Here is a 26,930-nt window from a genome sequence, read left to right as displayed (position 1 = left end):
TATGAGAGATCCAAATCTCTCAAGAAAGCCGTGCAAATATCTGCAAAACTTGCAGACAAATGCCAGCCGCACAAAAACTTCATGAAGCTACCGTGCATGCAGTGAGAAGAGCTGCCATGTCGAAGGTACCCCCTGATACCTTGTTAACTTCCCTGAGAATATCCGATGCGGAGCCTGCCCCAACTGCCTCCCGTGGTAGCCAGGTTACTATGGGTGGCCAGATGGCTCTGATCAAGACACATTTCCTTATCGTTGATGATGCGTTTGTTCTGTCGAAGACCTTAAGGTCGAAAAACACCCTCATAAAACTCCCGGGTCAAACTCCCGATAAACTTGCAACACTCTTTTTCCAGACCTGCAAGAAATTTATTGCCGAGTGTGAGACCCAAAACCTCCCAAAGCTAGCTGTGGAAGGGACTCTATTATTTGCTAGCATTGCACGTTCATTCGAGGCTCATTGCCGCTCGACCAAAACGAACATTGATGCCGCTACAAAGATTGTAGAGACGGCAGAGGAATTGCTTGAGAAGGCTCTAAAGACCTGCCAGCGGCCTTTCCACAACGCCGAGGGTCTGCGTACCCTTGTTGAACAGTCCATACGTTCAATGAAGACTGAATGGTATGAAGAAATCACCTCAGACGAGAAAGAAGCAATAAAGGCAGCAATGCTCAGTGGTCCCAAAGGGATAGCAACTCATTCGGGCCATTGGTACAATTGTTCAAACGGACACCCTGTGAGTTCACGCAATGGTCACACATACTAGTAACCTAGAGTTTCACTTTACTAACCAGTCCTTTAGTTCGCAATTGGAGATTGCGGAATGCCGATGGAGCTCGCTCGTTGTCCTGAGTGTGGTGCATCTATCGGTGGACGTGACCACACTGCAGTCCAGGGGGTCACTCGCGCAACTGAGATGGAGGATTGAACAGGCACCATGCAGTAACGTAGGACTACCAGACGCCGGCATAGCTTGTGCTCAGATCGATGCCTGTGGAAGAGACTTAGATATGCTACTGCCCTCCACCCCCTTTTCTAGTATGGATAGCTCGTTTCAACAATAAAAAAGGAAGACTTTAATAACTATGAACCACTAACTACGCATACCTCGTTAACCATCATCATGGATGCCCCCTTAACGGAATTAATAGACAGACACCTCCTCTGGTATCATCTCCAAAATCACCTGCCAGCTGCAAGATGCCAAACGTATGCGGTGGCCCCAGAAATACCGGTTGCAGCAATACCAGCAACCCGTCGAGCATACCGTCTTCTATTCCTATCGGGGCCAAACCCATAGCCATAATGATTTGAACGATAGCATTATACGACGTCAACCAAGATAGGACAGCTGCAGAGGTTGGTTAACTAGTTAACGAACCAATACATAGCCAGACAGAGGCGTACCAGATGCTATGTCTGCTCCGTATATGTTCGACCACATCTCTGACTTACTATCCCACCATGGCTGGTCAGAGAAGTCGGAGAATAGCGCGGGGCCATTTGACAGCCACTGGCTCCAGGTCCGGTTTGCAAAGGCTTCCGGTTCCCAGGACGATAAGGGTGAATGTTTGGTAGTCAACAGGTACAGTTCATCGATAAATAAGGCTACCTTGGTATTGAGAGCAGCAAGCCGGAACAAGATGAGCTCTATACCCAAGTACGTAGCGACTCAATCGGCTATTCGATGCGGCTGTCAAGAATATGGCGTATTGAATGTTATCATCAGTATTGAAGATGGTGTACATGAAGGGTTTCAAATATTTCTATGACATCGCCACAAATGGACAGGCAGGAGACATGTCCTTCGGATTTAACCACGTTTAAAGACATCTTTCCGAGGAACTGCACCAAAGTCGATTCAGCATAATGAACTGGCAACTTGTTAACACTCCTTTGACAAGGCTGAAGTTGAGATAGCAGTGGCGTCGTTGTCGTCCAGATACCTTGCTAATGACTTTGTTAGCCATGCGGTTTCTCTCATCCAGCAGGGTTTATATGAATACCCAGATGATGAACAACGCGCCAGTGACTGCGCCATGGCAGCTTCAAGCAGTTCCCGATGCCAGATGGGCTGCTCAAGCATTCAGTTTTGCGTCTCTTGATACCCCCGTGCAAGCAGCATTTGATAGACCTTGGAACACTCAGGGGCTACGAAGGACCAGTCGACAGCGCGGAAGGCACGGTTGATGGCTGCAAAGCAATGATATCCAAAACATCCGCCCTTCTTGCATCTGAAATAATTTGGACGCCAGCTACAAGACTCTCAGCTACACCGATCAGCAGCTGATCCATCACTCAGTTTGAGTCTGCAATGGTCCCTTGGCTGCGATCCATGAGGGTGTCTCCTCCTAACGCGGAGACGCCCGTAAACATTCTATCAAAGCTGCCTTTGGAGCTATGGGCACTGATTATGAGCCAGGTGAGTCCTACAACTAGATATACAACGACATTGTTGTATATTATGACTTGTGAGTAACCGATGGCTAACCAACGGACAAAGATACGGTATCAAAAGGACCTACGAAACCTCTGTCTGGCCTGCAAATACCTCAATAACATCGCTCTTCCAGTCCTATACAACCATGTAACCGTCAAGCATCCTAAATTCACTACATATCTCGGACTGAGTGGTACATTAGCAGCCCAGATTGAGCAGCTACCACTGCAACACTTAAAGCATACAAAACATCTCTCCTTTACCCAACCAGAGTTACTCCTGTTACCTTCGTCTCCGAGGAGTGGCAGTAGAGACACCATCACAGCAGAGGAATTCAAGAAGGGGATTATGAAGGCCATAAGTACCCTAGCTCTAGCCATTCCTCGGGACGGCCTACGCTCCTTCAGGTATTGTCTGCTCACCCACTCAACTGTACTAGTTATTTATCTCCTGGCCTGCTAAATTCAATTCTGTCTAGCTGGGACTTGGGGCCGTGTCTTCCCTGTGAAATATTTAGCAGTGAGCGCGGATTGTTCACCAACCAACGGCAGATCAAGAGTATTAATTTGGTTACTTGCGTGATGCATTATGAGACACTTGACTTTCCGATAGATATCTCCCACCTCCGCAATCTCCGTTCATTGACATATACATCGCCGTGGTATCCAGCAGATCTCAAATTGATACAGAGGTTTCTCCAATTGCGCCACCAACTCAGTACTTTGGAGTTACAAATTGGCCCAATAGCTCCAGAAATTGCCATTTTGGGCCACGACACCTTTGATGTCAAGGACTTACTCTTGGGTAACCAGGAAGTGGGAGAGAGCCAACCCTTTTTCAACCTTGAAACACTATCACTGAGGTTATCTCTCAATCACATGGAGGCAGATATTGTATCTGCACTGAATCTTGACTGCCTACGCTGCGTGAAGCTACACAATTGCAACGGAACGTCTAATTTCCTTGATGCTCTAAGCAATTCTACCCAATCTTTAAAATTAGGGTCTTTTCAACTGACGTTTGCTCCATCTCGCCCTGACGATCATAGAAGCCCCGAAATTCTGTCTGCTGCTCTTGCAAGATTCCTTATGGCTTTTCAAACACTCGAAGATCTCTACCTTTCGATACCGCGTATTTCCCTCAAAGCCATTGAATGCCGAACTATTCAGAACCACTATCCAGCGCTTCGCCGCCTGCTCCTTCATGGCACCATTCGGCTAGAAGACCCTTCATCGTATCCCGTGGAAATTTCAGATGACCTCTTTTATGCCTTACTGACGGGATGTCCGGTAGAGTGCCTCTCGCTGAGAATGCAGCTCAGAATACCAGTAAGTGTGAAGCCCAAGGTTTGATGCATCTTACTTCCATAGTGCATTTTTTTCCCCCCTAACCACTGTCTGTCCGCAATTAGATTGAGAAATGGCAGAAGCTGTCTCCAAGACCGTCGTGCAAGTTGTTACAAATTCGACGGGCAGGATTTCGTGAGAATATAACGGACGATAATTCAGAGGGGGGCTTAGGTGAATTATCTTTTGGAGAAGGGATGCGTTTGGACGGTCAGACTACATACCCCTTAACAGTAGCAATTTACTACAATTATCTATACTAACCGTCCCAACTAGATGACGATATACCTACCGTGGAGAATCTAAGGAATTCGAAGAAGCCTACGATCCTATCTCTGCTTGAGTTTGCCGAATGGGCATTCAGTGATGATGGGCTGCCTAAGCTCCAGGTTCTTGTATGGGGAACGTTCACTCGTGAAATAACCTTTATGAATTCACAGCTGTATTTCTGCAGAAGTGAAGACACATTCAAGTCACTGACTCGGGCAGACCACTATGCTTGGGATATTCTGCATGAAAATATGGATATGTTGAGCTTTACATACCCAGTTATATAAGAAATTCAGGCCGGAAAATCCTGAATTGAGAGCAGGGTGAATGTCGGCACAAGCCCTTCGATGCAATTTGCCCAGTCATTGCTATCCTGAAGTAGAGACGGGGAGCATACACGCATTGTTCCGCCTAGACATGATATATACATTTTTACACATATTACTTATCCCCCAGCCCGAAAACAGGGAAATCACCCCATCCTGCCTAACTTTTGCTCCGTATAACCACTCACTTAGAAGCACCCTTAGTCTCCTTATTGATAGTCCTCGCCTTGCGCACTTCTTTTTCCATCTGCTCCGTCTCCACGCTGTCTACCTCTCCTCTATCGGCTTTGACCTAAGTATTGCCGTTAGTTAATCCCGTATAACCCTTAGAGTGAGGTCCAAACGTACATCTGCCTCACTGCTGCTTGCAAGGCTATTATTCCACTTTCCATGGCCCTCCTTGTGTTTGGACAGGTGTTCATGCTTCTCCCTCTCGACTTCGGAGGATACTTCCTGTGTGTCTCGGTCTGTTTGGGTAGCTTGTTAGTTGCGGAGCTATATGCAGACGGATACGTGCATAGGGCTGAGTGGACATACGTCTGTCTTCCTCCTTCAGGGCTCTGTAGGACGGAGACGTGTGGAATAGATATGCCTGGATAAAGGCATGTCTAGTGAGAGGACGGAGCTGGAATCTGCTGCCTCTAAGCATGGAGGAGCGAATGGAGGATGTGATGGAAGCCATTGCAGTAGTCGCGATAGTAGTTGTATGGTAACGAGGTGGTTTGTTTGGTATGACGTCTCGAGATGTAGTAGAGAAATATAAGAGCAAAACGGCCAATGCAGGATGGATGACGAGTTCTACCACCTTCCAATCAGCCCGTTTGTGTAAGTCAGCAGCAGGGACCCGGTCAATTAATGGAGTAGATAAGTTCCTGGTTTTTTTGATACACGCAAGAAGCTGGGTTGGAGGATGTTCTGCGCATCCGAGGTGTGACGTCATAGGCTCCAGGGCTGAGGTCTTGCTACACGAAGCATTCCAGCATAACTAGAATGATGGGAAGAAGATAAGACGAAGTAGCATGTTCATTGTATTATTTATTCAGCGCCCTAACAAGCAGGCGGTCTTGTTTTTCTTTTCTGTCCTTTTCCTTTGCATGTCCACTTTTTCCATCGAGTCCTTTTGGATGGTGACCGGAGGATATTAATGAAGAATGTTCAACGAGACAAGAGAAGAGAAAGCGTAGAGAGAACTAAGGAGAAAGAAGGAAGAAGAAAAAGAGAGAGACAGAGAAATAAATAATAGTAGATAGGAAAGCAAAAATGTGGCAAGCAGAATACACTTCTGTTGAAAAAGAGAAGAACGAAGAAGGGAGGAGACGAGTATATGATATGGGCAGAAAGGATGCAACCAACCGACCAACCAGCCAGCCAACAACAACAACAACACCCGAGTACAGCAACAGACACACCATCCATCCATCCGACCGACCGACCGACCGTCCATCCGGGAGGGTTTTTTATAATGTAATATGTATCATGGGGGGGAGGGAGACGAGTTCAACAATGAAGAGCCGACAAAAGACAACAACACAACGACGCAGCAGGCGTTCTATCATCAAGTAAACGACAACCGAACCAACGACGAGTATCCAGTATCCAGTATCCAGTAGTGGGCAAGTAAGTAATCCAAAGAGGTAATGGTATAAACAGCAAATATTTTTCGAGTTCGAAAAAGAGGGGGGGGAATTCGAAAGGTCTTTTTTTAAGAAGTGAAGTCGAGAAGTGAAGAAGTGAAAACAAGGGCATGAAAACACCGACCATTCCTCCAGTTCCGTCCGTCCGCTCCGTATATGTATTGTATGTAGTATAAGTATAGTGTTGGCATATCGTTAACAAAGAGATGATGAGTTGCAAAATATAGAGGTCGAGGAAAAAGATACACGCCGTCGCTCAGCCCGTCGAGAGAGAGATGAAGAATATAGTAGAAACGAGGTTTTCATCGATTACCGAAAAAAAGTCCGTATAGATGGTATAGTGTTGTTGATGCAAGGAAAATAAACTGGAATTAGCGAGCGAGAGACGATTCGTCATGGCGTGAAGGAAAAAAAGAACGTATGAGAGGGTGGTGAAGTCAATCTACCACTCCCGTCTGGTAGGACTCGAGACTCGCATGCCGGTGCTCGGGTTGACGATGGGGATGGCATTCCGTGTCCTGACGGCAGCAGGCTGATGGATCTTGCCCATCATGCCCGACATGGCCATGTGCCCGCCCATGCCGTTGATGTGGTGTTGCTGCATGGGGTGAACCTGGTGCTGCAAGGGAGACGAGTCTGGCGAGGCACTGCCCAGCGAGCTACGGTCCGAGGCAGCAAGGGAGTGGATGGACTGCAGGTCGTCCTCGGTCAGCAAGTTGGGGCAGAACTCGAGGTCGTCGTCGAGGTCAAAGGAGCGTCCGGCCTCAAAACGGGCCCGGAAGGCGGTGATGGCAGGAGCCTCGACGAGATCCCGCATGGACTTGACGCCACGGAACTGACGGGAGCTCGAGGACGAGGCAGAGGCGGTTGTTGGAGCGGGAGCGGTCGAGGGGGTGGTGAGCGAGCTGAGGCTCGAGGTGGCGCCGGCGTTGGACGACGGGGTGAGCCGTTGTCGACGACGGTGGTGGTGCTGGTGCTGATGCTGATGCTGATGCTGGTGCTGGTGCTGATGCTGGTGCTGGTGATGCTGGTGATGAGACATGGTGGTTGCTGTAGCCGCTGGCAGGTGTGTTGGAGGCGCCGGGTGTTGCTGGTGGTGGTGGTGGTGTTGTTGTTGGTGTTGTGGGCTGTGGTGGGCGAAGAATAGCGCAGACATGGGGGATGACTCTGACACAGATCGACTGCAGAGCATATAATAAAGAGGATAAACGAAGAAGAAGAATAAGAAGACGAAGACGAAGAAGAAGACGCAAAGAAGATCGAGAAATGTCAAGAATATCGCGAATATCAAGGAAGATCGAGATTTGAGGTCGAGCAAAAAGTGACGAAGTTGCGAAGGAGTCGAGAAAGTCGAAAGAGGGAAGCGAAGGCGGTGAAGCGGGCGAACGAGCGAAAAGCGAAGAAAAAGCGACCAAAAGTGGATTCTGCCGCTAGGCCTGAACGAGAATGCCGATCGATGCAGCGCGATGGAGCGTGACTTCTCCTCCCGTAGTAATTTGTATGAGGAGAGAAGTCACTCTGCATGGCAGTGCATACCCTTGCATCATCGTCCGCCTGACCAGCCAGAGACCCAGCGAGCGACCCAGGGGGTACTTCGGCTCTCCTACTTTCTTACATACAGACAGAAGTATCTCCGGATTTTAGCGCCGAGTTTCATCCATTAATAGCACAGCAGCAGTGACAGGGAGGGGGGCCGACAGCGACGAGACGCAGGCTGCAGGTCGAAACATGTACATGCAGAGGCCCAACGCCAGCGCCAGCTTGTTCCTCCTGCTCCTCCTCCTCCTCTTCATCCGCTGTCTGGCTGGCGTCTGCAGCTGCTACTTGTCGAGAAACCTCCCCCGCACGTAGCGGCCTATCGCCTCGCGCAGGCCCTTCTCCCCGTAGCCCTCCCACACCTCATACAGCGCCACCATCTCCTGCGTGCAGTCCACCACGGCCTCGATCGACACCTCGCTGCCCGCCAGCCACTCGACGACCTTCTGCACCCGGCCCCCGTCGCCCATCCCTTCTCGTATGCCCGCCGCCATCCCGGCAGAACTTGTCGTGCCTGTTCCTGGACCGGTGCCAGTGCCAGTACTGGTGCTGGTGCTAGCGCTGGTGAGGGTGCCTGGGCCTACTGCCCCTGTACTGGTGCTGGCGCTGCTCGTTCCCGGCTTGAACACCACAGCCACAAACACCGCCATCACGGCAATGACGTGCGGTGGCTGGAGCAGCGGCAGGTCCGTCAGGTAGCTGTCGTTCACCACCGACCAGGCCAGCGCGATCTCGTCGGAGCTCAGCGTCAGCCCCGAGCTCGCCGTGTTGGTCAGCGTCGACGAAAAGTCCGATAGTGTTCGGTACGGGTGGTGCACAATCAGCTGCGAGTTGAGCTCGCTGATGAGCCAGAACTCGCACTCTCCGACCTTTGCACTGTCGCTTAGTATGAATTCTACCGTATATTAGATACTGACTCGCCGTGATAAACATATATAGATATATAGACATAGATATCACCTACCCGGCCATAGTCCTCTAGCCTCTGAGACGACATACTTGATATGCTGCGGACACTCCTCCGTCTTGCACGCAAGGTAGAAGGCCGTCGTGAGCAGCAGATAGGGGTTTGTCCGCCGGATGCTGACCTTCGTGAAGAAGCGTTTCACATATACTTGAGCTGTTGCTAGAGCCTGCTGCCGCGTGTTCATCCGCTTGCCCAGCTTGATCAGCTCTGCGCCCGTCAGCACACTGCCCTCACTCACTCACTCACTACTGCTCGAGCTCATCAGACTTACGCTGGTTTATGTAGATGTTGACCAGCCGGTGGTCGGGCAGCGGATACTGCGCAATGAAGGCCCGGTCTGCCTCGTCCAGCGCTGCCCGCGTCTCCGCCAGCTGCTCGCGGTCAAACAGCCAGAACCGCCGCTGCGTCGAGGTCCAGTAGTTGGCCGCCATGCATCCTCAGCCTCGCATTCATCTACTCTCCTTCTTTATATTTCCGTTCTCTATCTTATTCTCATTCTATATTTCTCTCTTTCTACGTCGTTTCGTCCTTTTTGCGTTGTTGATAAGAGTGATTACTAAGCAGTGTAAATGACGTAAGCCTTCAGCCAATCAGAGGCCGCCAATACAAAAACAACCAAAAAAGCGACGACGAAGACAAGTCGAAAAAGCATGAAGAAAAGAACTTCATCAACGCCAACTTCATCCGCATCTTCTCAGCCAGACAAGCGAGCCGATGATACTGCTGGACATCGTCTGCCGGGGTAGAAGAACCGCCGACACTGCTATCCCGCCGCCTCGCCGCGCCGTCTGATGTGCAGCCCACTCGAAGCGACTTGCAACTGCGGCCCGCACCGCCGGCAAGAGCCTGGATGCGTCGACCTGCGAGCTCTCTCTTCGTAGCAGACTGAGGCCAGCCGCTCGTCTACTCGTTGCTGTCTGCTACTGTTGCACTCACCGTTGCTATTGGTACCGTCCGGTGCTGTCGGCTGTCTGCTGTTGTGTGTGCCGGTTAAAGCGCAGGCTTGAACCGGTGCCCTCTATAGTTGCTCCACCCTTCCCTATCAACAATGCCCCAGGACGGTAATGAGGGCACGCGAGAGCGAGATGAACGCATAGAACGTCTCTGGAGCTCGCTGGATACGCGTGGAGAAGGGCAGATTGATTTCAAGGGGTTCAAAAAGGGGCTGAAGAAGATCGATCACCGTATGTTATTGTCTTCTACTACAACTACATGCTATGTGGTGTTACATCATATATTGATATTCCCTGATATAGCTTTAAAAAATGCCGATGACCTGCTATATGACATTCTCAAAGCGATAGACACTAGCCAGGATGGCCGAATACAGTATTCCGGTGCGTTGACATCCTAAAGATCTAGTAGTAGAAATGCTGACGATGGTTTGGGGGGGTCAGAATTCTACTCCTTCGTTAAACAAGCTGAGAATCAGCTATGGCGGCTCTTCCAAGCTATCGACCACGATAAAAATGGCCATCTCGACAAGCAGGAACTAAAAGACGCATTCATCAATGCTGGCTTGACCGTACCGAGCTCCAAACTAGATCAGTTCTTTGCCGATGTAGACACAAACAGAGATGGGGTCATCAGCTTCGACGAGTGGAGGTATGCCCTCCCTACACCCTCATCTTGTCCACTGCCACCACACTGCTAACACCCCAGAAGGGACTTTCTCCTCTTTCTCCCCGACACCCATAACCTCCGTTCCGTTATATCGTACTACTCCGCAACCGGCACCCTCAATCCCGAGGGAGACGTGCACATTAACAAGACCCTGCAAGGATCAGGTAGTTACAGCTCCTCAACCCCCCCAGTTTTCCTTCCATCCATTCCGCCGCGAGTTCAGCCTCCATCACACCAGTCCTCCCCAAGACATATTCCCTCCACCTTCACCACAACTCCCGCCTGATCCAGCCCAACACCCACCAAGATCCTTTGTTTTGCGCCTCCTTATAACGACCACCATAAAATAGATCAGGGATTAGAAGTGGAACTAGAGTTCATCACCGTCCCTTCTCTCGTCAGATTATGGCTGTCGTACCGCTACCTAGAAGAAGTATTGACCGAAACCACCCCCCATGTAGGCTACTTCCTTGCCGGCGGGATGGCCGGTGTTGTCTCCCGAACCGCTACCGCGCCTTTTGATCGGTTGAAGGTCTACCTCATCGCTCAAACGCATACGAACAGCGCGAAGAGTGCAGCCATCAACGCAGTCAAGGCCGGTGCACCGGTTAAGGCCGTGGGGTGGTTGTCTTGGCCTATCGTCGAGGCCACAAAGGAGCTATGGCGTGCTGGAGGCATCAGAAGTCTTTTTGCTGGTGCGTTTCTCCCCCGTCTCTATGTTCAGTGTAGATCTGTATCGTCCCTAATCCTGGCTGACAATAATGCATAGGAAATGGCCTGAATGTCGTCAAGGTCATGCCCGAGTCAGCTATCAAGTTTGGTGCATACGAAGTGAGCTTTTCTGCACTACCTCCTGCATGCATGCACAACTTAGCTGACTTATTTTAGGCTTCAAAACGCTTTTTCGCCAGTCTTGAAGGCCATGGTGACACGAAGAATTTGTTGCCCATCTCACAATTCCTATCCGGTGGCATCGGTGGCATGATCTCCCAGTATGGATCCCTGTGCCACAGCTATCCTCTAATCCCTGCACCAAATTAAAAGCCGCTAACTAAGAATTCTAGATGCTGCGTCTATCCGCTTGATACCCTAAAATTGTAAGGCTGCCAATATCACCGCTTTCTTTAGTTTCTTGTCCCTAACACCCACCCCCTTTAGCCGCATGCAATGTGAGACCGTCCAAGGTGGCCTCCATGGCAATCAACTTATATACTCCACTGCCTCTAAAATGTGGCAAACAAATGGCATATCAGGCTACTTCCGAGGTCTTCCCCTCGGTTTACTGGGGATGTTCCCATTCGCCGCTATCGACCTTATGACTTTCGAATATCTAAAATCAACCCTGGTATCTCGCAGTGCGCGACTAGCTCACTGCCATGAATCTGACGTGCAGCTGAGCAACTTCTCAACTGGGGCCATCGGTGCATTCAGCGGTGCATTGAGCGCGTCCATTGTTTACCCACTTAACGTGCTGCGTACTCGGCTCCAGGCCCAGGGTACCGTCCTGCATAAACCCACCTACACCGGTATTGTCGACGTGACCGTACGCACGGTGCGGAGCGAAGGTGTCTACGGTCTCTTCAGGGGACTAACACCAAACCTGCTAAAAGTCGTCCCCCTCTGTATCAATCAGTTACATTGTCTACGAAAACTCAAAGCGGTTATTTCGGCCTGTCTTAAAGGATCTCGGCATTCCATAACTCATGACCCACGACACGTCTACATACCTATCTACCCCACCTACCCACCCTATCTACTATACCCACACTCGGCCTCATTTCCATTCTCATCATGTCGGCCCGTCCTGTAAGTTCACTTCACTTCATTTCGTTAGCATATATCCGGCGCGCTTTCAAGGGCTACGTACATCACTTGGTTCCTGCTTTTACATGCCATTCTACCATCCTTGTGTTTGGGTACATGCTCCATTTAACCAGGATACTTCCCATTTTTTTAACCTATGCAACTGGCTCACTAGCCGAGCCATTTCATTTGTGCCTATTTCCAATCTTGTATCATGACATCTTGTTTATTAAAAAAAAATGATAAAGATAAAAGATATAAAGGGCACTCAGCAGTGCCGATTTGATATGACATGTCATTGCATATCTCCTTCCCAGGCTGTAATCGTTACTTTACCTTACCTCACTTCTTGAGAGCATTAACCTCCTCATCCTTACGCATGATATCCGGCAACGGTCCAACTGGAGTGATGGCAAACGGATTGATCTGTCCATGACTCTTGGTATAATGCTTCCTGATATGCTCGAACTGTGTCGTCTCCCCAAACGCCGGGATGTCCCAGTACAAATGCCTGAGCCAGCGATGAACAGCCGGATATCCAGACCTAATATCACGAATATTCGTCTTGAAGTGCTGCACGTATACGGGGTCGAAGCGGATGATGGTCGTGAACAGCCTGATGTCTACCTCTGTGATATCTTTGCCGAAGTAATAGGGCGTAGAAGGGGAGTATGTCTTGGCCAGATGTTCTTCGATTCTGTCGAGTGATGAAAACAGTGGCGTGATTGACTTCTCATACGCTTCTTGTGTGCTATGTTTATGCCTCGTTAGTAATTCCTTGCTCGATTGAATTGTGTGAAGGTAGACATACGTTGCAAATCCACACTTGTACACGCCGTTGTTAACGGTATCGTAAATCCATTCATTGGCAGTGTCAATGTCCTTCTCTAAGGCAGCAGGAAGCAAATCGACAGATTTATATTTGTCGTCCAACAAGCCGTCGAATTCATGATAGAACATGCGAATTATCTCCGAGCTCTATACCTAGCGTTAACAAGGGTATCACACATCGGGAAATAAAGATGGTCTCACCTCGTTGCTGACAATCTGTTTCGTCTTCTTGTCATATAGCGTCGGCACCGTGAAGCGGCCCTTGTACTCAGGGTCTACAGAGAAGTAAATCTCACGCAGATGAGAGTACCCATTCAATGGTTCGGCCGTCACATTTTCACCCGGCACATTCTCATCAGGGGTAACGAATCGCCATCCCTTCTCTCCCATATGCCAATGGACGGCCGTGTAGGGAATGATATCTTCCAACCCCTTCAACTTCCTCGTGATAAGGGTTCTGTGAGCTACAAACGGTCAGTACAAGTGTATTATGCGACTTGAAACGATACACCAACTCACCCCATGGACAAGCGTAGGAGACGTAGAGATGATATCTGTCCTTCTCCGGCGGGAACTGAGCTCCAGGCTTGCTGGAGATCCAATTCCTAAACGCCGACTGTCCGCGCTTGAATTCGCCGGACTTATCATTTGGATTCACCCAGGAAGTGATGTTTACGTCGTTTCCGGTCTGTCGAAGGTCAGCATCATCATTCTTCTTCCCAGCATCATAATCGCATAGGGCTGTGCCACGAACCGCCATGCTGCGAGTTGATATCGATAAGAACTTCTTGGCTGACGTCAGCGGGGTAGAGGGCGCTTTGAGCGTGTAGATCAGGTTGAAGCTGATGGGACGAAGGGCAGAGATCATAGCATGAAGAGGAGATGGTGAAGGAAGTGAGATTGAAGATATCAAGAGGGATAAACTTGATATCTTATATATTCCAACTATTTGACATACTTGGACGAGGGGGAAAGGCCGAAAGTCTAGACGTGATGACAAATGCTCAAGTAATGCTTATTTTGCTTGCTTCGTCTGGATGTTTGGGTCGCTTTCGCTTACGGCTTCGTGACCGAGCATGACGGAAGCATTATACATCCAGCCGTTGTATGTAGAGGTGTACAAGGCGCTTGAGGGGTCGATATGGATAGAATATTCTATTACTCTGGCTACTATTCAGCCAGAATTGACCTATCTACGGTTCGTCCTTAGGTACATGGAGCAATAAAGCATGCAACATAAGCATGTGCAAAAAACAACCCCTTTTTATCTGGTTTCCCCATTTTCATTCACTGTTTTCTTTCTTTTGGTCATTTGATTAGGGAGCTACTTGTCAAGCTTGAGCATGACATAGGGAGCTTCGACTTCCTCGCCATCAGGAGTCTCAGGGTGTATTTCAATAATCACGCTCTTCTGGTGTTCGGGGATCGGCTTGCGGCTGATCTCTGCAATCAGCTTGCTCATCCTGTTTTGGGGAGACGTTAGTAAATCGTATCTTAATTGCTTTATTAGGTCAATTATTATTTTGAACTTACTTCATGGGCAGACGATCCTTGACCTTCGCAGGTGGGTAGAAACTGGCATATAGCAGGCTGACACCAGAGCTAACCATAACAATCTCTAGACCCTGCTTCTTGAAGTGGTCCAAGAACTCTTGGAGGGTGACATCATCAATCTCGAAGCGGTCCCACAGCTTGTCCAGAACAACTTCACCGTTTGGACCGTTGTACTTGGTCTTGGGACTGGCAATCGGCTCACTAAAGCCGAAGAAGGGAAGCGCAAGGTTGATGAAACCATTCTTGTATCTCTCGATATCCTGGTTGTCGTCAATGACCTTGTAAAGTTCGAGGATCACCAATCCAGTCACCAGGGCAGTGGTGGTAGCAATAGCTGGAATAATCTTTCCAGCGATGAACTTGGTGTTGTGCCTGTCGGCGGGTTCAATCTCATAGTTCTCTGCACGCAGGTTGCTGGCAGCTGTGATGAAGTCGATGTGGTGGTTTGTGTCATCATCCTTTTCAAACTCGACCGGCTCAAGTTTGAATCCAGCAAGAGTCTTGGGGTCGGGAAGAGAGCTGACGAGCTTGTTGATTTCTTCATTGTCATCAAATGAAGTTGGCTGTGCCTCCGGCTCTTCATTATCATCGGCCTGAATCTTAACACCAGATGAGGGGGTGAATTCTGGAATGATCATATCGTCGGTCACCTTGCGGTAGTGGTCCTTATCAACACCGGGGTTCTTGATGTTGTAGTTGAACGCATGAAGGTTGGCAGCAGCAATGATATATGCAAGGTGGGTATCATTCTTGGAGTCGAACTTCAATGGGGTTGGCGCGCGCTTTGGTCCAGACCAGAAAGGAGCACCGCTAGAAGTGACCGAGTCTCGAGGGAAGTTAAATAGGAGCTGTTGAATGGCGTTGTTGTAGTACTTCTCGAACTGATGTCTGGCCCAGACAATACAGTCATCGAAGCTAAGAGGTTTTTCGGTAACCAGGAAATCGCGGAGATTCTCCAAGGTCTGCTTCTCAGATCCACCCTGCTTCAAGGTACGCTCTATGTAGCCTGGCTGTGTAAGATATTGATTTACAACCTCGGGAGGTCCAGCAAATAGGGACTCGAAGATATCTCTCGCCCAAGCGATAGTGTGCTGAATCTGGTTGGGGAAACTTCTCAAAGTGCACATTGGGAAGGACTTCTCCGGTGGGTCGTGGGAACTGGAGTATGACTCGGTGAGTCGTGGAATGATAACCTGAGTGTTTCCCTTGGTACCGAGGGTACCGCTCTCAAGCAGAGGCTTTCGGAAGAACACACAGCGTCTGTCGACGTATGTACGGGCGTCGACATTATCAAGGGCGTTGGTAACTCCATCAAGCTTGCCCCAGAAGTCTTCGTTGAAAATATGTTCGGAGTCGGCGCCAACTCGTTCTTTCAAGGCGGTAATCTTTCCCTTAAGGTCAGGATTCATTGCCTGAACGGCGGTAGCGGCACAGTCACTCTTCAGTTTTCCGACATCAGTAGTACGGAAGAGGAACTGTCGGTTAAGGTTGCTTTTTTCAATTTGGTCCATATCCGTGACGGTGATCTGACCCCCGGGACCCGTGCTGAGACCGATCATGGCCCAGTTCTTGAGCATCTCACAACCGATTGCACCAGCTCCAACAAGGAACTCGTTGATGTTTGCCAGTTTATCTTGGAATTCCTGGCCGAAAACAGCGATTTGACCGTCATATCTTGAGTTTCTTGGAGCACAGAGTTCCTCAGATCTCTTGACTCTGGTTGGAAGTGACTCCAGGGAGTCGAAATACATCCACTGCACAATTGGGTTGAACTTGCCGGAGACAGCTTTCAAGACTTCCTGGGCCGCCAGTCCACCGAAGAAAGCAGCCATGGGGGACAGGTCTCCACGAGCCTGGTAACTCAATTCACGAATAAGTTTCTCGTCAATCTCAACCTTATCCTCGCCTTCGCCAGCAAGCTTCTGGACAAGAGCAATGACCTCCTTTGCATCTCCTTCGTGATGAGGTCGGGGAAGTTGATTCTTGTGAGTTTCGGCGAACATGTGCAGCGCCTGGACACCAAGATGGATCTGCGCTGGTCTGTCGAATTTGGCAAAATCAGAGATGACAAGTTCTGGCTTCTTAAGTTGTTCACTGAACGGCTGGAAGTCAATGAACTTAGGCATCTTAACCTGAGTATAACGGCCGCCACTTTGATAAGTTCCGAGTCCGCTCACGTCTCCAATGGAGAAGGTAAATGGTCCCTTGACTGTAACCTTCCTAGGCTCGGAGTTATTGAGGGCTTCCATTCCACGAACTTCAGTGAAAGTGACATAATCTCCATCTTCAAATCCGTGTCTGGTATCATCAAGAGCAGAGACCAGCCCTTCCTCGTTGATTCCGGCGACGATTCCAGTCAATGGATTCTCGCCTGTAGCATCTCCGACTGTGAAGTTCTTGCCAAAGTCGGTGAAGATATAACCGAACAGACCAAATGTATCGACAATAACCACATATATCCCATTCTCATGGCAGAATTCGGCAATTAATTTTTGATCTTTGAGAGTTGTGCTAGTAAGAACGACGATCTGGAATCCCTTTAACTTCTCAAGGTCCTCAGTAAGGCTCTGCCCAGGGAGAACAGAAACTGGAGTATAAGCGTTGAGCTCTGCAACACGGGGAGCCGTAACTTCAGCTCGAGGTTTGCCAATATCCTCTGGCGTAAGGAAGAATTGCGAGGAGAGGTCGGAGATGGCGGCAGGTGCGGGGTCGAATAGGGTTAGTGATTTAACGCCAGCCAGGGTGATGTTCTTAGCTATTATGTTAGTTTCCCAGTTAGTTGTATGCACTTAAAGATCTGAATCCTGAGAATACACACCTATCTCAACACCGAGACCTCTTAGACCGACGATGAGAACGTTTGATGAACCCATCCGCTTCATAGCTTCGTGTCCAAGAACATATCTAACAGCATGGTAAGTCTAGTCCTTCTCAAAACCAGCAAAATAAACACCTACAGCTGTCTGCTATAGAGTGATTCATCGATCTCTCCATGTTTGACCTTCTCCACCAGCTCCGGGCTATCCACCTGCATCTTGGTGTCCTGTAGATAGAGTAAAACGTGTTAGTTGGAAACGTGAAGGACGAGAAACGTAGCAGAAGCTGCAGAAGTTGTAGCAGCAGCAGGATATGTAATATATGCCAGCATTCCAGTAATACCACAACCCAGAGGGGAATGATAAGCATGGATAAGGGAGCTCACAGTCATGATTTTCTTGTCGTTTCGATCTACTTGACTGTTGGAGGCCTTGCGTTTCCGAATTTCCAGGTCACTAGCGCGAGAGGAAATTGTGAAAGATGAGGGTGAAAGCCTTGCCAGAAAGCAAGGCCTTCTATATGGCTTTAGAAGTGGGAGATGAAGGCCTTCACGGCGTCCCTCTGCGGGTGTCTGCAGAGATGCGGGGAGGTTGGAAGTAGTAGTAGCTGGTAAGCAGCTGGAACCTCAAACTACCGGCTCGAGAAGAGGTTCTTTTATAAGGGAAAAGTAAGCAGCAGAGTGAAAAACACAGCTGTAATATCTCCTGCAGCGCCGAGCGAGCGTCTGTTGTCTTCCTGATATTCAGCGAGTTGATGTTTCTTTTCTGTTGTTTCTTCGACTTTCGCCGGGCTTTTGATGACGATGCTGAGTCAGCAAGGCAGAAGTTGGAAAATCAAGAAAGAACAAAGTCGATATCGACTTTCGGAGAGAGAGACAAGGACGAGACGATGGGATGACTGGTACATGGCGGTCTTTATCAGGGTCCTTAGGAAGCTGATCGGCTGCTTTATGCCACATTCAGCAGTCAAGGTAGCCCGGAAAGAGCATGGCTAAGGAGGCCGTAACTGGAGCAGTTCGATGGCCCTTGATACCCTATTCGACTACTCCACACCGTGGATATAACATGTTGAAAATGCTATTATCTATAGCCTGCTTGTTGTTGATAGGCTGCTCCGCTTGCATCTGGTATATACCATTCCGGCTGTAAGAAGCTGACCGGCGTTTAAACCACGACACGAATGATATACCGGCACCGAGCCAGAAGTGATTTGAACTGAGCGTTAGTTACTGACAGCCATGTATTACCGCGCCCCCAGGGATATTATATCATCTGCGACTGCAGCAGATGTCAGTCCAGTTCGATATTGGGAAGTCATGCGGCTCTCTATTCTGGGCTATCATATATTGATCCACGTTACTACATACTTTTGTGCATTTACCTGACTCAAAAATATTCTTATCTTCCTGCTCTTCGTAATCATTCTAGCTGAGCAAAGTATTACAATTTATTCTACTATCATGTTGTGCTTGATGTCGCTGAACTATTTATATTTGCGGCTAAAAATAAGCTTTACGCGCTTTATTCTTATTGTTGGACCAAAAAGCGACAACAACGCCAAATACAAACAAGATACAGCTCCAACACCCTTCGGCCACATCGCAAGAAATGCGAATATAGGATCTCTGGAATACTCCTGGATGTGTCGATTCGAGCTTCTGGGCTGCTGTATTTTGTTTTGGCACCGTTTGAAGTCGGCGTGGAGAGACGAGGTGCCTCCAAGGTACTATCGCCACATTAATACTTCTCCTGCTAGATAAATAGTGATTCATCCCACAGCTAACTCCCATCACTCATCAGGCCTAAGGATTTCCCGGATGCAGAATGCTCCACGAGATCCTCCTCTCCCTGTCCGGTCAGCCGTCCCCTATCTTCGAGCAGTCAGCGAAGGACCGTGGAGCTTCCCAAGATGGTTTTCCACTCCTCTCGCCCCAAGAAAAGGCGCTGCTCGAACCAATTGCGCGTCTAAGCCAACTTCATAGCCTGTTGAGAGCACACGCGGAGCTTATATCTTCCTCTCACCCATCCACCGTCTGCCGTGCCGCCTCCACGACCATATCTACGGAGTATCTGGGAAATTTTCAGGAAAAGATACTGGAGGTGGAACAGGCAATACTTGGGAGAGATGCAGGCTATGTCGGCGGTTATGGGATAGTACCACTCTCCACTATCGTGGGAGAGTTTTATCCTTGGGTACGAAAGCTAGAGTGGCTTTGGGAGACTTCGCAATATATGCTCCCGTTTGTGGACAAGGACACAAAGTCGAAGGGCACACCCGCTGGAAAGGGATGTACTGGAGCTGCTCTCCTCGACTATCTTCGAACGGAGTCACAGACTGGATACACGGATGTGGAGGAGATATCTCTTGGCCTTATCAAAGCTGCCGAAACAGCCTGGATGCGACAACTCTCCGTTTTCATACTATATGGACAACTTCCATCTCTAGGACGAGAGGATTTCTTCATTCAGGAAAAGCCGTCGATTGGTGATCGGCGCACTAATATGGCAGACTTTATACTTCGCCCTGAGCTCGTTCCCAAATTTGTGTCACGTCCGACAGCTACCTCCATCTTGTTCGTTGGACGATCCTTAAGTCACATACGTGCTCGAGGAAAGTTCCCGGCCGGTGAGGAAGCGAAGCATTCATCTTCTCAAATGACACTTCACGGGGAATTCATCCGATGTCTCTCCTCGTTATCATCCCCCATATCAATGAACAACCTGGCTAACGCGGTCTCAGAAATACGACTTGCGCTTTCTCATACAGTTCTCTCGCAACTTCTGCCGCTACATAAAATAATGGAGGTGCTATCATTACTGCACAACTTTCTCTTGCTCGGAAGAGGAGAATTTGCCATGGCTCTTGTGTCCCATGCGGATGAGAGGATATCAACCAAACACAAACGAACCTACCAGGCTACCTCGATAGAAGAAACTATGGATGTCCTAACCCTCAAGGAAAGTGAAGTGTCAACGGTGCTTACCCAAACATGGACAGAATTATACTCAATTCCCAACGCCGAAGACCCAGTGGATGATGAGCTGGATTTAGCCCGATCTCTGTTGCGACTTTCAATAGAGAAGGACTCGTCGATAAGCAAGGATATGAAATCTGCGAACCAGGCCCTTTCATACATATCCGATGTTAACTTTTCTGACATTTTACTCGGCTCCCCAACAACCTTATCTCTCCATGTCAACCCACCCCTGGACCTTTTCCTTGCTCAATCGGATATGATCATCTATTCCAAGATCCATTCGTATCTGCTAGGTATCCGTCGCGGACAAATGCGACTTGGTGACTTATGGAAACGAACCTCCCTTAGACGGGTTCACCCTTCGCCATGGGGCCCACCAATGAGCAACAAACCTGGCGGTCAGGCAAACCTCAAGGTGGGCAGAGAAAGACAGAAGAAACGAGCTGCTTTGATGCGTCGCGTTTGGGCTTCTGGAAGTGCAGCCTTGTTTGTCTTCTCGGAGCTCGGTAGCTACCTCCAGGGAGAGGTAATCAGTAGTTCATGGCGTCATTTCAATGCCTGGTTAAATGGTGGCCGCCCTCAAAGTTCATACGGACAAGGCTCTCGGCCCGGAACTGCCTCCTCATCTACTACCTTTTATCATTCACATGATCCCGAAACAATAAACATTGCGCATCGCACCTATCTTAGCCACCTAATTCAATCCCTTTTCCTGACAGATGTCCCATTTACCCGCACTTTACGGTCCCTTATCTCGCATGTCGACCGCTTTGTCTCCCTCCTTGGCCAATTGCAAACAATTCAGCAGAATCTGGACCTTGAGACAGACCAAGGTGTCTTTGACTCGCTACAAGACTACGCTCAAGATGAGACTGAAGTATGGGCTGAAGTATCGGCTGCACGTACCGATTTGGAAAGCTCCATGACAGAACTGATTGCTAGGTTACGTGATATAGATGATCACCGTACTACAAAAGGAGCTACCTCACTTGATATCAGCACTAGGCATTCACCCCCAGAATTTCGTTGGGTCAAAGGGAACGACGAGACAATGCGTGGCAGGCTTGATAATAATGTTTTTGTCCCGTGGAGAGCTGCGGGTGTAGATCGACTGCTTATGAGGCTTGAATTCGGCGGGGCTAGTGCTGAGGATCATGGCGGAGATTCACTCGATTTTGGTGGAAATACGGTATTTGCGGAATAGGGACTCAGTGTCATGGCTATAGAATCGTGTATTTGGCGTCTTATAAAGGGGGAAGGAAGGGAGGAAAGGTATTCCAGACGGCGGATTATAGTCTACGTGGTACGAATGAAACATGAATTACGGAGTACTTGATAGCCACTTCTATTCATCCTCTTTCTACACATCGATAAAGATAATAAAGAGGGCAAGTGTAGAGCTGAGCTCATGCATAAAACGAAGAAAGGATAATCATAATCGTGATATTTGGGTATCTGAAACGCTTGATCTTTCAAGATGATTCGCAATATATAAAGAAAACGCAGAAATGGGCGGTTTACATAATATATACAAAGCGAGGCCGAGATGTCTTCTCCATAGCAGCCGGCGACTTTGAAACACCGGGTCCCATAAGCCTTTCAGTTGCTCCGTCCCGCTCTTGAGTACGGAGCATAGCATCCTCTTCACTATCGGTTTCTCTAACTGCTGACGCAACACCCACTGCATCAGCTAGGGCCCGCCTGTTTTCCCGCTGAAGTAGGACTCTGAGGGAAAATGCAAGGATTGCAACTAGGAACATGAATAAGGAGCACACTATCATGCCCTTGATATACCATGGCCCATCAGTATCAGGGTACAGTCTTGTACCGATCAGGGGTCCGCACTGGCCGACAATATTGAGTATAGCCATGCCGGTACCTTTACCTTCGCCTGCAGGTTTATTATCCATGGTCCAGGCTATGATGATAGTGATGGCGGAGAAGAAACCGGCCGCAGCGGGGTAAAGGCATATATATCTGATCAGGATATGGACTGAAGTAGGAAGGTGGGAGTGGAAGTAACCTGTGAGGGCGATAGTGAGGTATGTAGCTGATGAGATAAGGGCGAGAATGATGAGATAGAAACTGCGGCTCCGGTGGCGGTCTGATAGAGATGCAGTTATCAAGACTACTATGAAGGCGAACAGGTAAGGAGGTGCGGAGAGAGCTTGAGATGTAAGCTTTGAGTACCCCATGCTAGATATTATTAGCAGTAGTCTCTTGTATACTCAGGGGTATCTGACATACTCATGTAATATGGTCGGCAAGAAGACTGGGAGAGAGCTGAATGCCACATTGCAGCTGAGAAACATGAACTGCTTTGAGGTCAGGAGAGTGCCATACAATGGGGATATTGGTATGTTAACATACTGCGGTAAGGTAAGACTTGGGATCACACAGCGTTCTACCAACTTCTCCCCAATCAAATCTAGTCTTCTTGATCTCATGCTTCGGCTTTCCAGCCTTCAGTCTCAATTTAGCAACCTTCCGCTCTCTGGGTGTAAGATATTTCGCCTTTCCGGGACCATCAGGGATATAGGACCAGGCAATGAACGCGACAATGATGCTGGGAAACCCTTCGTAGAGGAACAATGCACGCCACGGAGCTATTGGTCCGTTTTCGCTTACCCACACGATGAACCAGGCTAAGGATCCGGCAAAAGAGGTTGCTAGGGGAGCAGCGCATAATATCATCCCTGTGCGAAAAGCAAGTTCTTCACGCTTATAAAAGAAAGATAGGAAAAACGGAACACCTGGTGAAAAGGCAGCTTCCGAGACACCGATTAGAGCTCTCAGGAAGACGAGCTGCCAGAACGATGTAACTAGACACTGCATTGAGGCAAGGACTCCCCAGGAGAAGACACATATGGGGATGTAAATGTGCGCTGGAAGGATCTTGTACATCAGAGTCATCCATTCGAAGCATATGTAGGTGATATAAAAGGCTGTGAGAGCCCATTCGTACTGGCCGGAAGAAAGATTCAGGTCGTCCATAAGCCCTGCGATTCGCGCATTTCCAATATCTACCACATACATCGATTAGTCCATATACCGACATCCCAGCGTAAAAAGAAGACTCACTTGACCGGTCAAGGAACGAGAGCAGATATAGAAATGCCAGGAACATGGTCAATCGTCTATCGAATTTCCTCACAACTTGTCTCTCCTCTTCGATTGTATATGAATTCAACGAATATGAAGCCATCTCGAGATCATCTCCCATCTCACGCCCCGGGTTATCCCTATATCGTTCATTCACGGAACGATCCAGCTCGTTATCATCTCCGTCTCGTTCATCGTCCGCTTCGTCTTCTCGAGAAGTTGAAATGCCTGGTCTATCATCTTCGTTCGGTATATCTGTCTCCAACCGTTTTAAACCCACTCCACGCCCTGACAGGCTGTTGGAGGTAACATCTTCATTTGCCCAGCCCGTCGAACTCGAGCCGGGGGTTAGCATTGACTCGGAGAGAATGTCATCAGTACGGGTGCCCTCGATGTGCGACGGAATCGCCAAGGGTCGAGTGGATTTGGTCATGTTGATATCGCCTCCAGCTCCGCCATGCAGGACGTTCGACTCATCGACATAGACACTGCGTATCCGGCTCAGTCAGTCATGTACTCCGCAACATACATCCCCTTCTCGCACGGCCGAATGGGGGTGAAAGATAGTATAAATACTTTGGCGGTTTGATAGTTCAACTACTCCGTATTGTCTATATTTTTAGCTAACTAGCCCGAAATAACTAGCCTCATGTGACTCGTTGATCCCTCTGCCTGTCTTCGATTTTGGTGCCTACGGCCTTGCACGCCGCATTTCGGAGTTAACGAAAAGGCAATGTATGCATCGCGATTGGAAGGCTGGAGGCAGAAAGGGTCAAAGGACGAGAAGGCGACTTGCTCGGCTGTTCGGCGTCTTCGGCTCGGGGCACAGTTTGGGGTCAAGCAGAGTCAAAAGGGGAAAAGGCTGACTGAAGGAAGAATTGCTCAGTACTTCGATATGGAATGCTAGTTTGCGCTATCACTTGCTGGGCTGAGCAGTCAGCTAACCACCAGACTTGATCACCAGGAGCGTCATCATCTCCATCCTGCAGTGTGACGCATGAGCAGCCGGACCCCCTATCATGCATCAAGTTGCCCATTCCAGCCTGGTGTTAAGGTGTCTCCATTACCCCATCACCATACATGCATAATTCAATAACTAATTCTGCCCCTCCGTTGATCACTGACTTAAGAAAGAATCATGGTAGTTGTCTATTTGACAATCTCTCCTAGTTGGCCCTGTCTCGGGGAAGCATGTCGGTTGCGTCCGTAGGGCCTCAGGGTGAAGTGCCTCCACTATGGCCGGTAGCAGTCGGCCTGTCCACGGACTCCCCGTCGACGTCGGCGTGAAACACGCGGTTTGTCCACAGAAGTTGAACACCCACTGCTACTACTACTACGGCGGGCCGAGTAGCCGACCGTTCCCTTGTCTGTCATATCAAGTGACCGCTTTTTCCCTCTGTTTATCTCCCCCATCTCGCGTTGAGCCATTCTGGAGGCTTGTTTCAGTACGGGGATCATGTAGTGCGTTGGGTCATGATCACGAAGATGACGAAGTAGGTTCTCTGCGCTGTCACCCACGAGTTTTACCGTCTTTGTGCTCTTAATTCTGGCATGCTCAAGCTGAGCCGTGGCGAAAGCTATAAACATATTGGGAAGGCTTTGATGCAACTCTCGGATGGAAGCACTAGGAGGCGGCGTCAAGGGATCAGAAGTCCCTTGTTGCTGGTGACTACTCTGCTTGCTCCCGAAAACTGGCGTCGTGGCATCGGTCAGAGCGTTGTCAAGGGCTGTTTCCTTTCTCCATCCAGTAACTATCAAAGTCAGTTTTTGCTGTGCTTTCAATGGGTGTACTACGGTTGATGTTGAACATACCATGTCCAAGAATAGCGCGTAGAGCAATATTCTTGCTAAACAACGCGTCCAGTCTTCCCATATCATCGTCCTTCCTTATACCCAATATCTCATCTTTGAACAGTTCGATGGCTCCGAAGTGAGACAAACTCTTCCCGTTGTTGGTGAGTATTAACAATGCCTTGTCGTATACTGTGATTTGGCCATCCTCGAAGCTTTGAGAGCGCGTTTTGATCAGGCCAATATGGTATTCGAACACATGGTTAAAGAGCTCCCAGTACCCAGGAGTCTTTGACAGGTGGATGACTGTTCTGGGTGTCTTGATGGCCTGATATTTGTGAACAAGGATACATACTTCCTTGTCAAGACTAGTTAGTCTATTATCCTCAGGCTTGATGCATTCAAAAGACATGTTTGATAGTCCAGTTAATATCAATGCAAATCTGCTTTCAGGATATGGTACAAGGGGATATCAGGAGGGATTGTTGAGTGTGTTTGCTTGAGTAGGCTGCTAGTTAAAATGGTCTGTAAGGGACAATTTGAACCCCAGGCGGGTAGATAGGATGCGGGAAGTTCCGTCAACTCACTGGTTTCCTGGGGAATCACATATATATACTGCCAAAATAGTTCAAAAGAGTAAACATACTGGTATTATGTATAAAGTCCAAATACTAAACTACAACAGAGTCAAGTACAAGCCCCAGGCTCCTGACTAGGCTATTAAGGCAGGGAAACAGCACTAATGACTGTAGAGTATATATAAACAGTGCCAAGGAAATAAGGAAAAACCAATCATCACGTAGCAATCATCATAAACCAAAAGGGAAAAAACCAAAATTGAAAAGGGAAGAAGAGCAAAGTCTTCTAGTTTCTCTCGTCCCAGAGGCGTTCGATCTCCTTGACTAGGACAGAGACATCGCTTCTCTCGTTGCCTTCACCACAGTCCGTCCACTGACCGCCGTCACGGATGCACCAGAACTTATTGTCCACTCTGACGGTACAGCTCTTTGTGACGCCGACATTTGCGCTGTGCTGGAAGCTCTTCCTCATCAGAGCAAGGCCGCTTGGTCCATGGTCACAGTCCTCGTGGCCATCACGGGCTTCATCACCCTCATCGCTCTGGCGACTGGCACACTTGTTCAGGGCGTTGAAGCTGATTCCGTACTCAAGTGCGCAGTCCTGGACTAGAGCGCGGTCAGGGATATCTTGGTATTCAGATATCATGCAGTTGGCGAAACCAAGATATCGAACAACGGGCGTTGTTTCGTAGTTGGGGCAGGACTTGGATTCCGGCGAAGAAGAGGAGCTGGCGACAAGTGGTGGGTACGGAAGGTTGGCTGCGCAGAGCATCAGAATGTTACCTACACACTCAGGTGGGCCGTGGCGGCAGGATACAGCAGATGAGTCTTTTGAGGCTCTAAATAAGTGGATAAGTATATGTATAGACGCCGTGGAATGAGAAAGACTTACGATCCGATGAAAGAGAGCTTGAAGTCGACTTTCCGGTGAACCTGCTCCATGGCCGGCACCACTAGGTCATGCAGACATGACTGCGCATCCGGACACTTGCTCATAATATGTGCTTCAAATGGTACCTTCTTCGAGTTGTCTGGATCTGTGGTGGTGGAGGCATGCTTGTCATGTCTCGAGGATGCTGCATCCTTCACAGCATCGATGTACTTCTGCGGGAAGTGAGGTTTATGGAGCACAACAAAGACCGTCAAGCACAGAAACACGGCTATCAAGCAGTGTCTGGCAAAGTTCTTTGCCTTGGAGCTCTTCTGGCCGTCCTGCGGGTGAGAAACAGGCGGCGGGATAGTGTCATACTTCTCCTTCATATCGAACATAGCACTGATTTTCGAAGTGTTGCTATCTGCTAGTGAGTCAGCAAGGCCCTATACAGCTGTATCACAAA

The 26,930-nt window shown here is 48.9% G+C and overlaps 13 protein-coding genes across 13 annotated transcripts in view; 5 read left to right on the top strand and 8 right to left on the bottom strand.

Annotated features, from left to right (window-relative positions):
- Positions 1-926, top strand: part of TERG_02292 (uncharacterized protein) — a gene marked incomplete at both ends in the record, with an annotated part of 6,148 nt that extends 5,222 nt beyond the window's left edge. Inside the window, 2 exons of the mRNA XM_003237527.1 lie at positions 9-734; positions 801-926. Of these exons, the coding sequence (XP_003237575.1) occupies positions 9-734; positions 801-926 (852 nt within the window). The remainder of the gene's footprint in view (positions 1-8; positions 735-800) is intronic.
- Positions 927-1,413: 487 nt separating this feature from the next.
- Positions 1,414-1,770, top strand: TERG_11831 (uncharacterized protein; the record flags this gene model as incomplete). Its single annotated transcript, XM_047750883.1, has 1 exon — positions 1,414-1,770. The coding sequence occupies one exon, from the start codon at positions 1,414-1,416 to the stop codon at positions 1,768-1,770; it is 357 nt and encodes a 118-aa protein (XP_047605630.1).
- A 542-nt stretch (positions 1,771-2,312) lies between these two features.
- On the top strand, positions 2,313-4,341 carry TERG_02291 (uncharacterized protein; the record flags this gene model as incomplete). Its single annotated transcript, XM_003237526.1, has 5 exons — positions 2,313-2,420; positions 2,502-2,845; positions 2,917-3,766; positions 3,850-3,994; positions 4,061-4,341. The coding sequence occupies 5 exons, from the start codon at positions 2,313-2,315 to the stop codon at positions 4,339-4,341; spliced, it is 1,728 nt and encodes a 575-aa protein (XP_003237574.1).
- Positions 4,342-4,564: 223 nt separating this feature from the next.
- On the bottom strand, positions 4,565-5,062 carry TERG_02290 (uncharacterized protein; the record flags this gene model as incomplete). The annotated part of the gene is made up of 3 exons (XM_003237525.1): positions 4,565-4,672; positions 4,729-4,847; positions 4,918-5,062. 3 exons carry the CDS (start codon positions 5,060-5,062, stop codon positions 4,565-4,567), a joined length of 372 nt encoding a protein of 123 aa, XP_003237573.1.
- A 1,394-nt stretch (positions 5,063-6,456) lies between these two features.
- Positions 6,457-7,206, bottom strand: TERG_08724 (uncharacterized protein; the record flags this gene model as incomplete). Its single annotated transcript, XM_003237523.2, has 1 exon — positions 6,457-7,206. One exon carries the CDS (start codon positions 7,204-7,206, stop codon positions 6,457-6,459), a length of 750 nt encoding a protein of 249 aa, XP_003237571.2.
- Positions 7,207-7,834: 628 nt separating this feature from the next.
- TERG_02288 (uncharacterized protein) lies at positions 7,835-8,878 on the bottom strand (the record flags this gene model as incomplete). Its single annotated transcript, XM_047747895.1, has 2 exons — positions 8,515-8,878; positions 7,835-8,445 (listed from the first exon to the last, which is right to left on the bottom strand). The coding sequence occupies exons 1-2, from the start codon at positions 8,699-8,701 to the stop codon at positions 7,835-7,837; spliced, it is 798 nt and encodes a 265-aa protein (XP_047603864.1). The 5' UTR covers positions 8,702-8,878.
- A 687-nt stretch (positions 8,879-9,565) lies between these two features.
- Positions 9,566-11,950, top strand: TERG_02287 (uncharacterized protein; the record flags this gene model as incomplete). The annotated part of the gene is made up of 9 exons (XM_047747894.1): positions 9,566-9,701; positions 9,774-9,854; positions 9,915-10,122; positions 10,183-10,304; positions 10,491-10,835; positions 10,910-10,971; positions 11,029-11,132; positions 11,205-11,237; positions 11,299-11,950. The coding sequence occupies 9 exons, from the start codon at positions 9,566-9,568 to the stop codon at positions 11,948-11,950; spliced, it is 1,743 nt and encodes a 580-aa protein (XP_047603863.1).
- Positions 11,951-12,285: 335 nt separating this feature from the next.
- On the bottom strand, positions 12,286-13,642 carry TERG_02286 (uncharacterized protein; the record flags this gene model as incomplete). Its single annotated transcript, XM_047747893.1, has 4 exons — positions 12,286-12,694; positions 12,755-12,921; positions 12,976-13,238; positions 13,294-13,642. The coding sequence occupies 4 exons, from the start codon at positions 13,640-13,642 to the stop codon at positions 12,286-12,288; spliced, it is 1,188 nt and encodes a 395-aa protein (XP_047603862.1).
- A 456-nt stretch (positions 13,643-14,098) lies between these two features.
- TERG_02285 (uncharacterized protein) lies at positions 14,099-17,536 on the bottom strand (the record flags this gene model as incomplete). The annotated part of the gene is made up of 5 exons (XM_003237519.2): positions 14,099-14,237; positions 14,308-17,083; positions 17,147-17,232; positions 17,286-17,371; positions 17,531-17,536. 5 exons carry the CDS (start codon positions 17,534-17,536, stop codon positions 14,099-14,101), a joined length of 3,093 nt encoding a protein of 1,030 aa, XP_003237567.2.
- A 1,432-nt stretch (positions 17,537-18,968) lies between these two features.
- Positions 18,969-21,326, top strand: TERG_02284 (uncharacterized protein; the record flags this gene model as incomplete). Its single annotated transcript, XM_003237518.1, has 1 exon — positions 18,969-21,326. One exon carries the CDS (start codon positions 18,969-18,971, stop codon positions 21,324-21,326), a length of 2,358 nt encoding a protein of 785 aa, XP_003237566.1.
- A 313-nt stretch (positions 21,327-21,639) lies between these two features.
- TERG_02283 (uncharacterized protein) lies at positions 21,640-23,657 on the bottom strand (the record flags this gene model as incomplete). The annotated part of the gene is made up of 4 exons (XM_003237517.1): positions 21,640-22,318; positions 22,370-22,437; positions 22,493-23,145; positions 23,204-23,657. The coding sequence occupies 4 exons, from the start codon at positions 23,655-23,657 to the stop codon at positions 21,640-21,642; spliced, it is 1,854 nt and encodes a 617-aa protein (XP_003237565.1).
- An 800-nt stretch (positions 23,658-24,457) lies between these two features.
- Positions 24,458-25,427, bottom strand: TERG_02282 (uncharacterized protein; the record flags this gene model as incomplete). The annotated part of the gene is made up of 2 exons (XM_003237516.1): positions 24,458-24,975; positions 25,037-25,427. The coding sequence occupies 2 exons, from the start codon at positions 25,425-25,427 to the stop codon at positions 24,458-24,460; spliced, it is 909 nt and encodes a 302-aa protein (XP_003237564.1).
- A 452-nt stretch (positions 25,428-25,879) lies between these two features.
- Positions 25,880-26,862, bottom strand: TERG_02281 (uncharacterized protein; the record flags this gene model as incomplete). The annotated part of the gene is made up of 2 exons (XM_003237515.1): positions 25,880-26,432; positions 26,486-26,862. The coding sequence occupies 2 exons, from the start codon at positions 26,860-26,862 to the stop codon at positions 25,880-25,882; spliced, it is 930 nt and encodes a 309-aa protein (XP_003237563.1).
- Between the last annotated feature and the right edge of the window lie 68 nt (positions 26,863-26,930).

This window comes from Trichophyton rubrum, assembly GCF_000151425.1.
Source record: "Trichophyton rubrum CBS 118892 genomic scaffold supercont2.2, whole genome shotgun sequence".
NCBI lineage: Eukaryota > Fungi > Ascomycota > Eurotiomycetes > Onygenales > Arthrodermataceae > Trichophyton > Trichophyton rubrum.
This window is presented reverse-complemented; position numbering and strand designations above follow the sequence as displayed.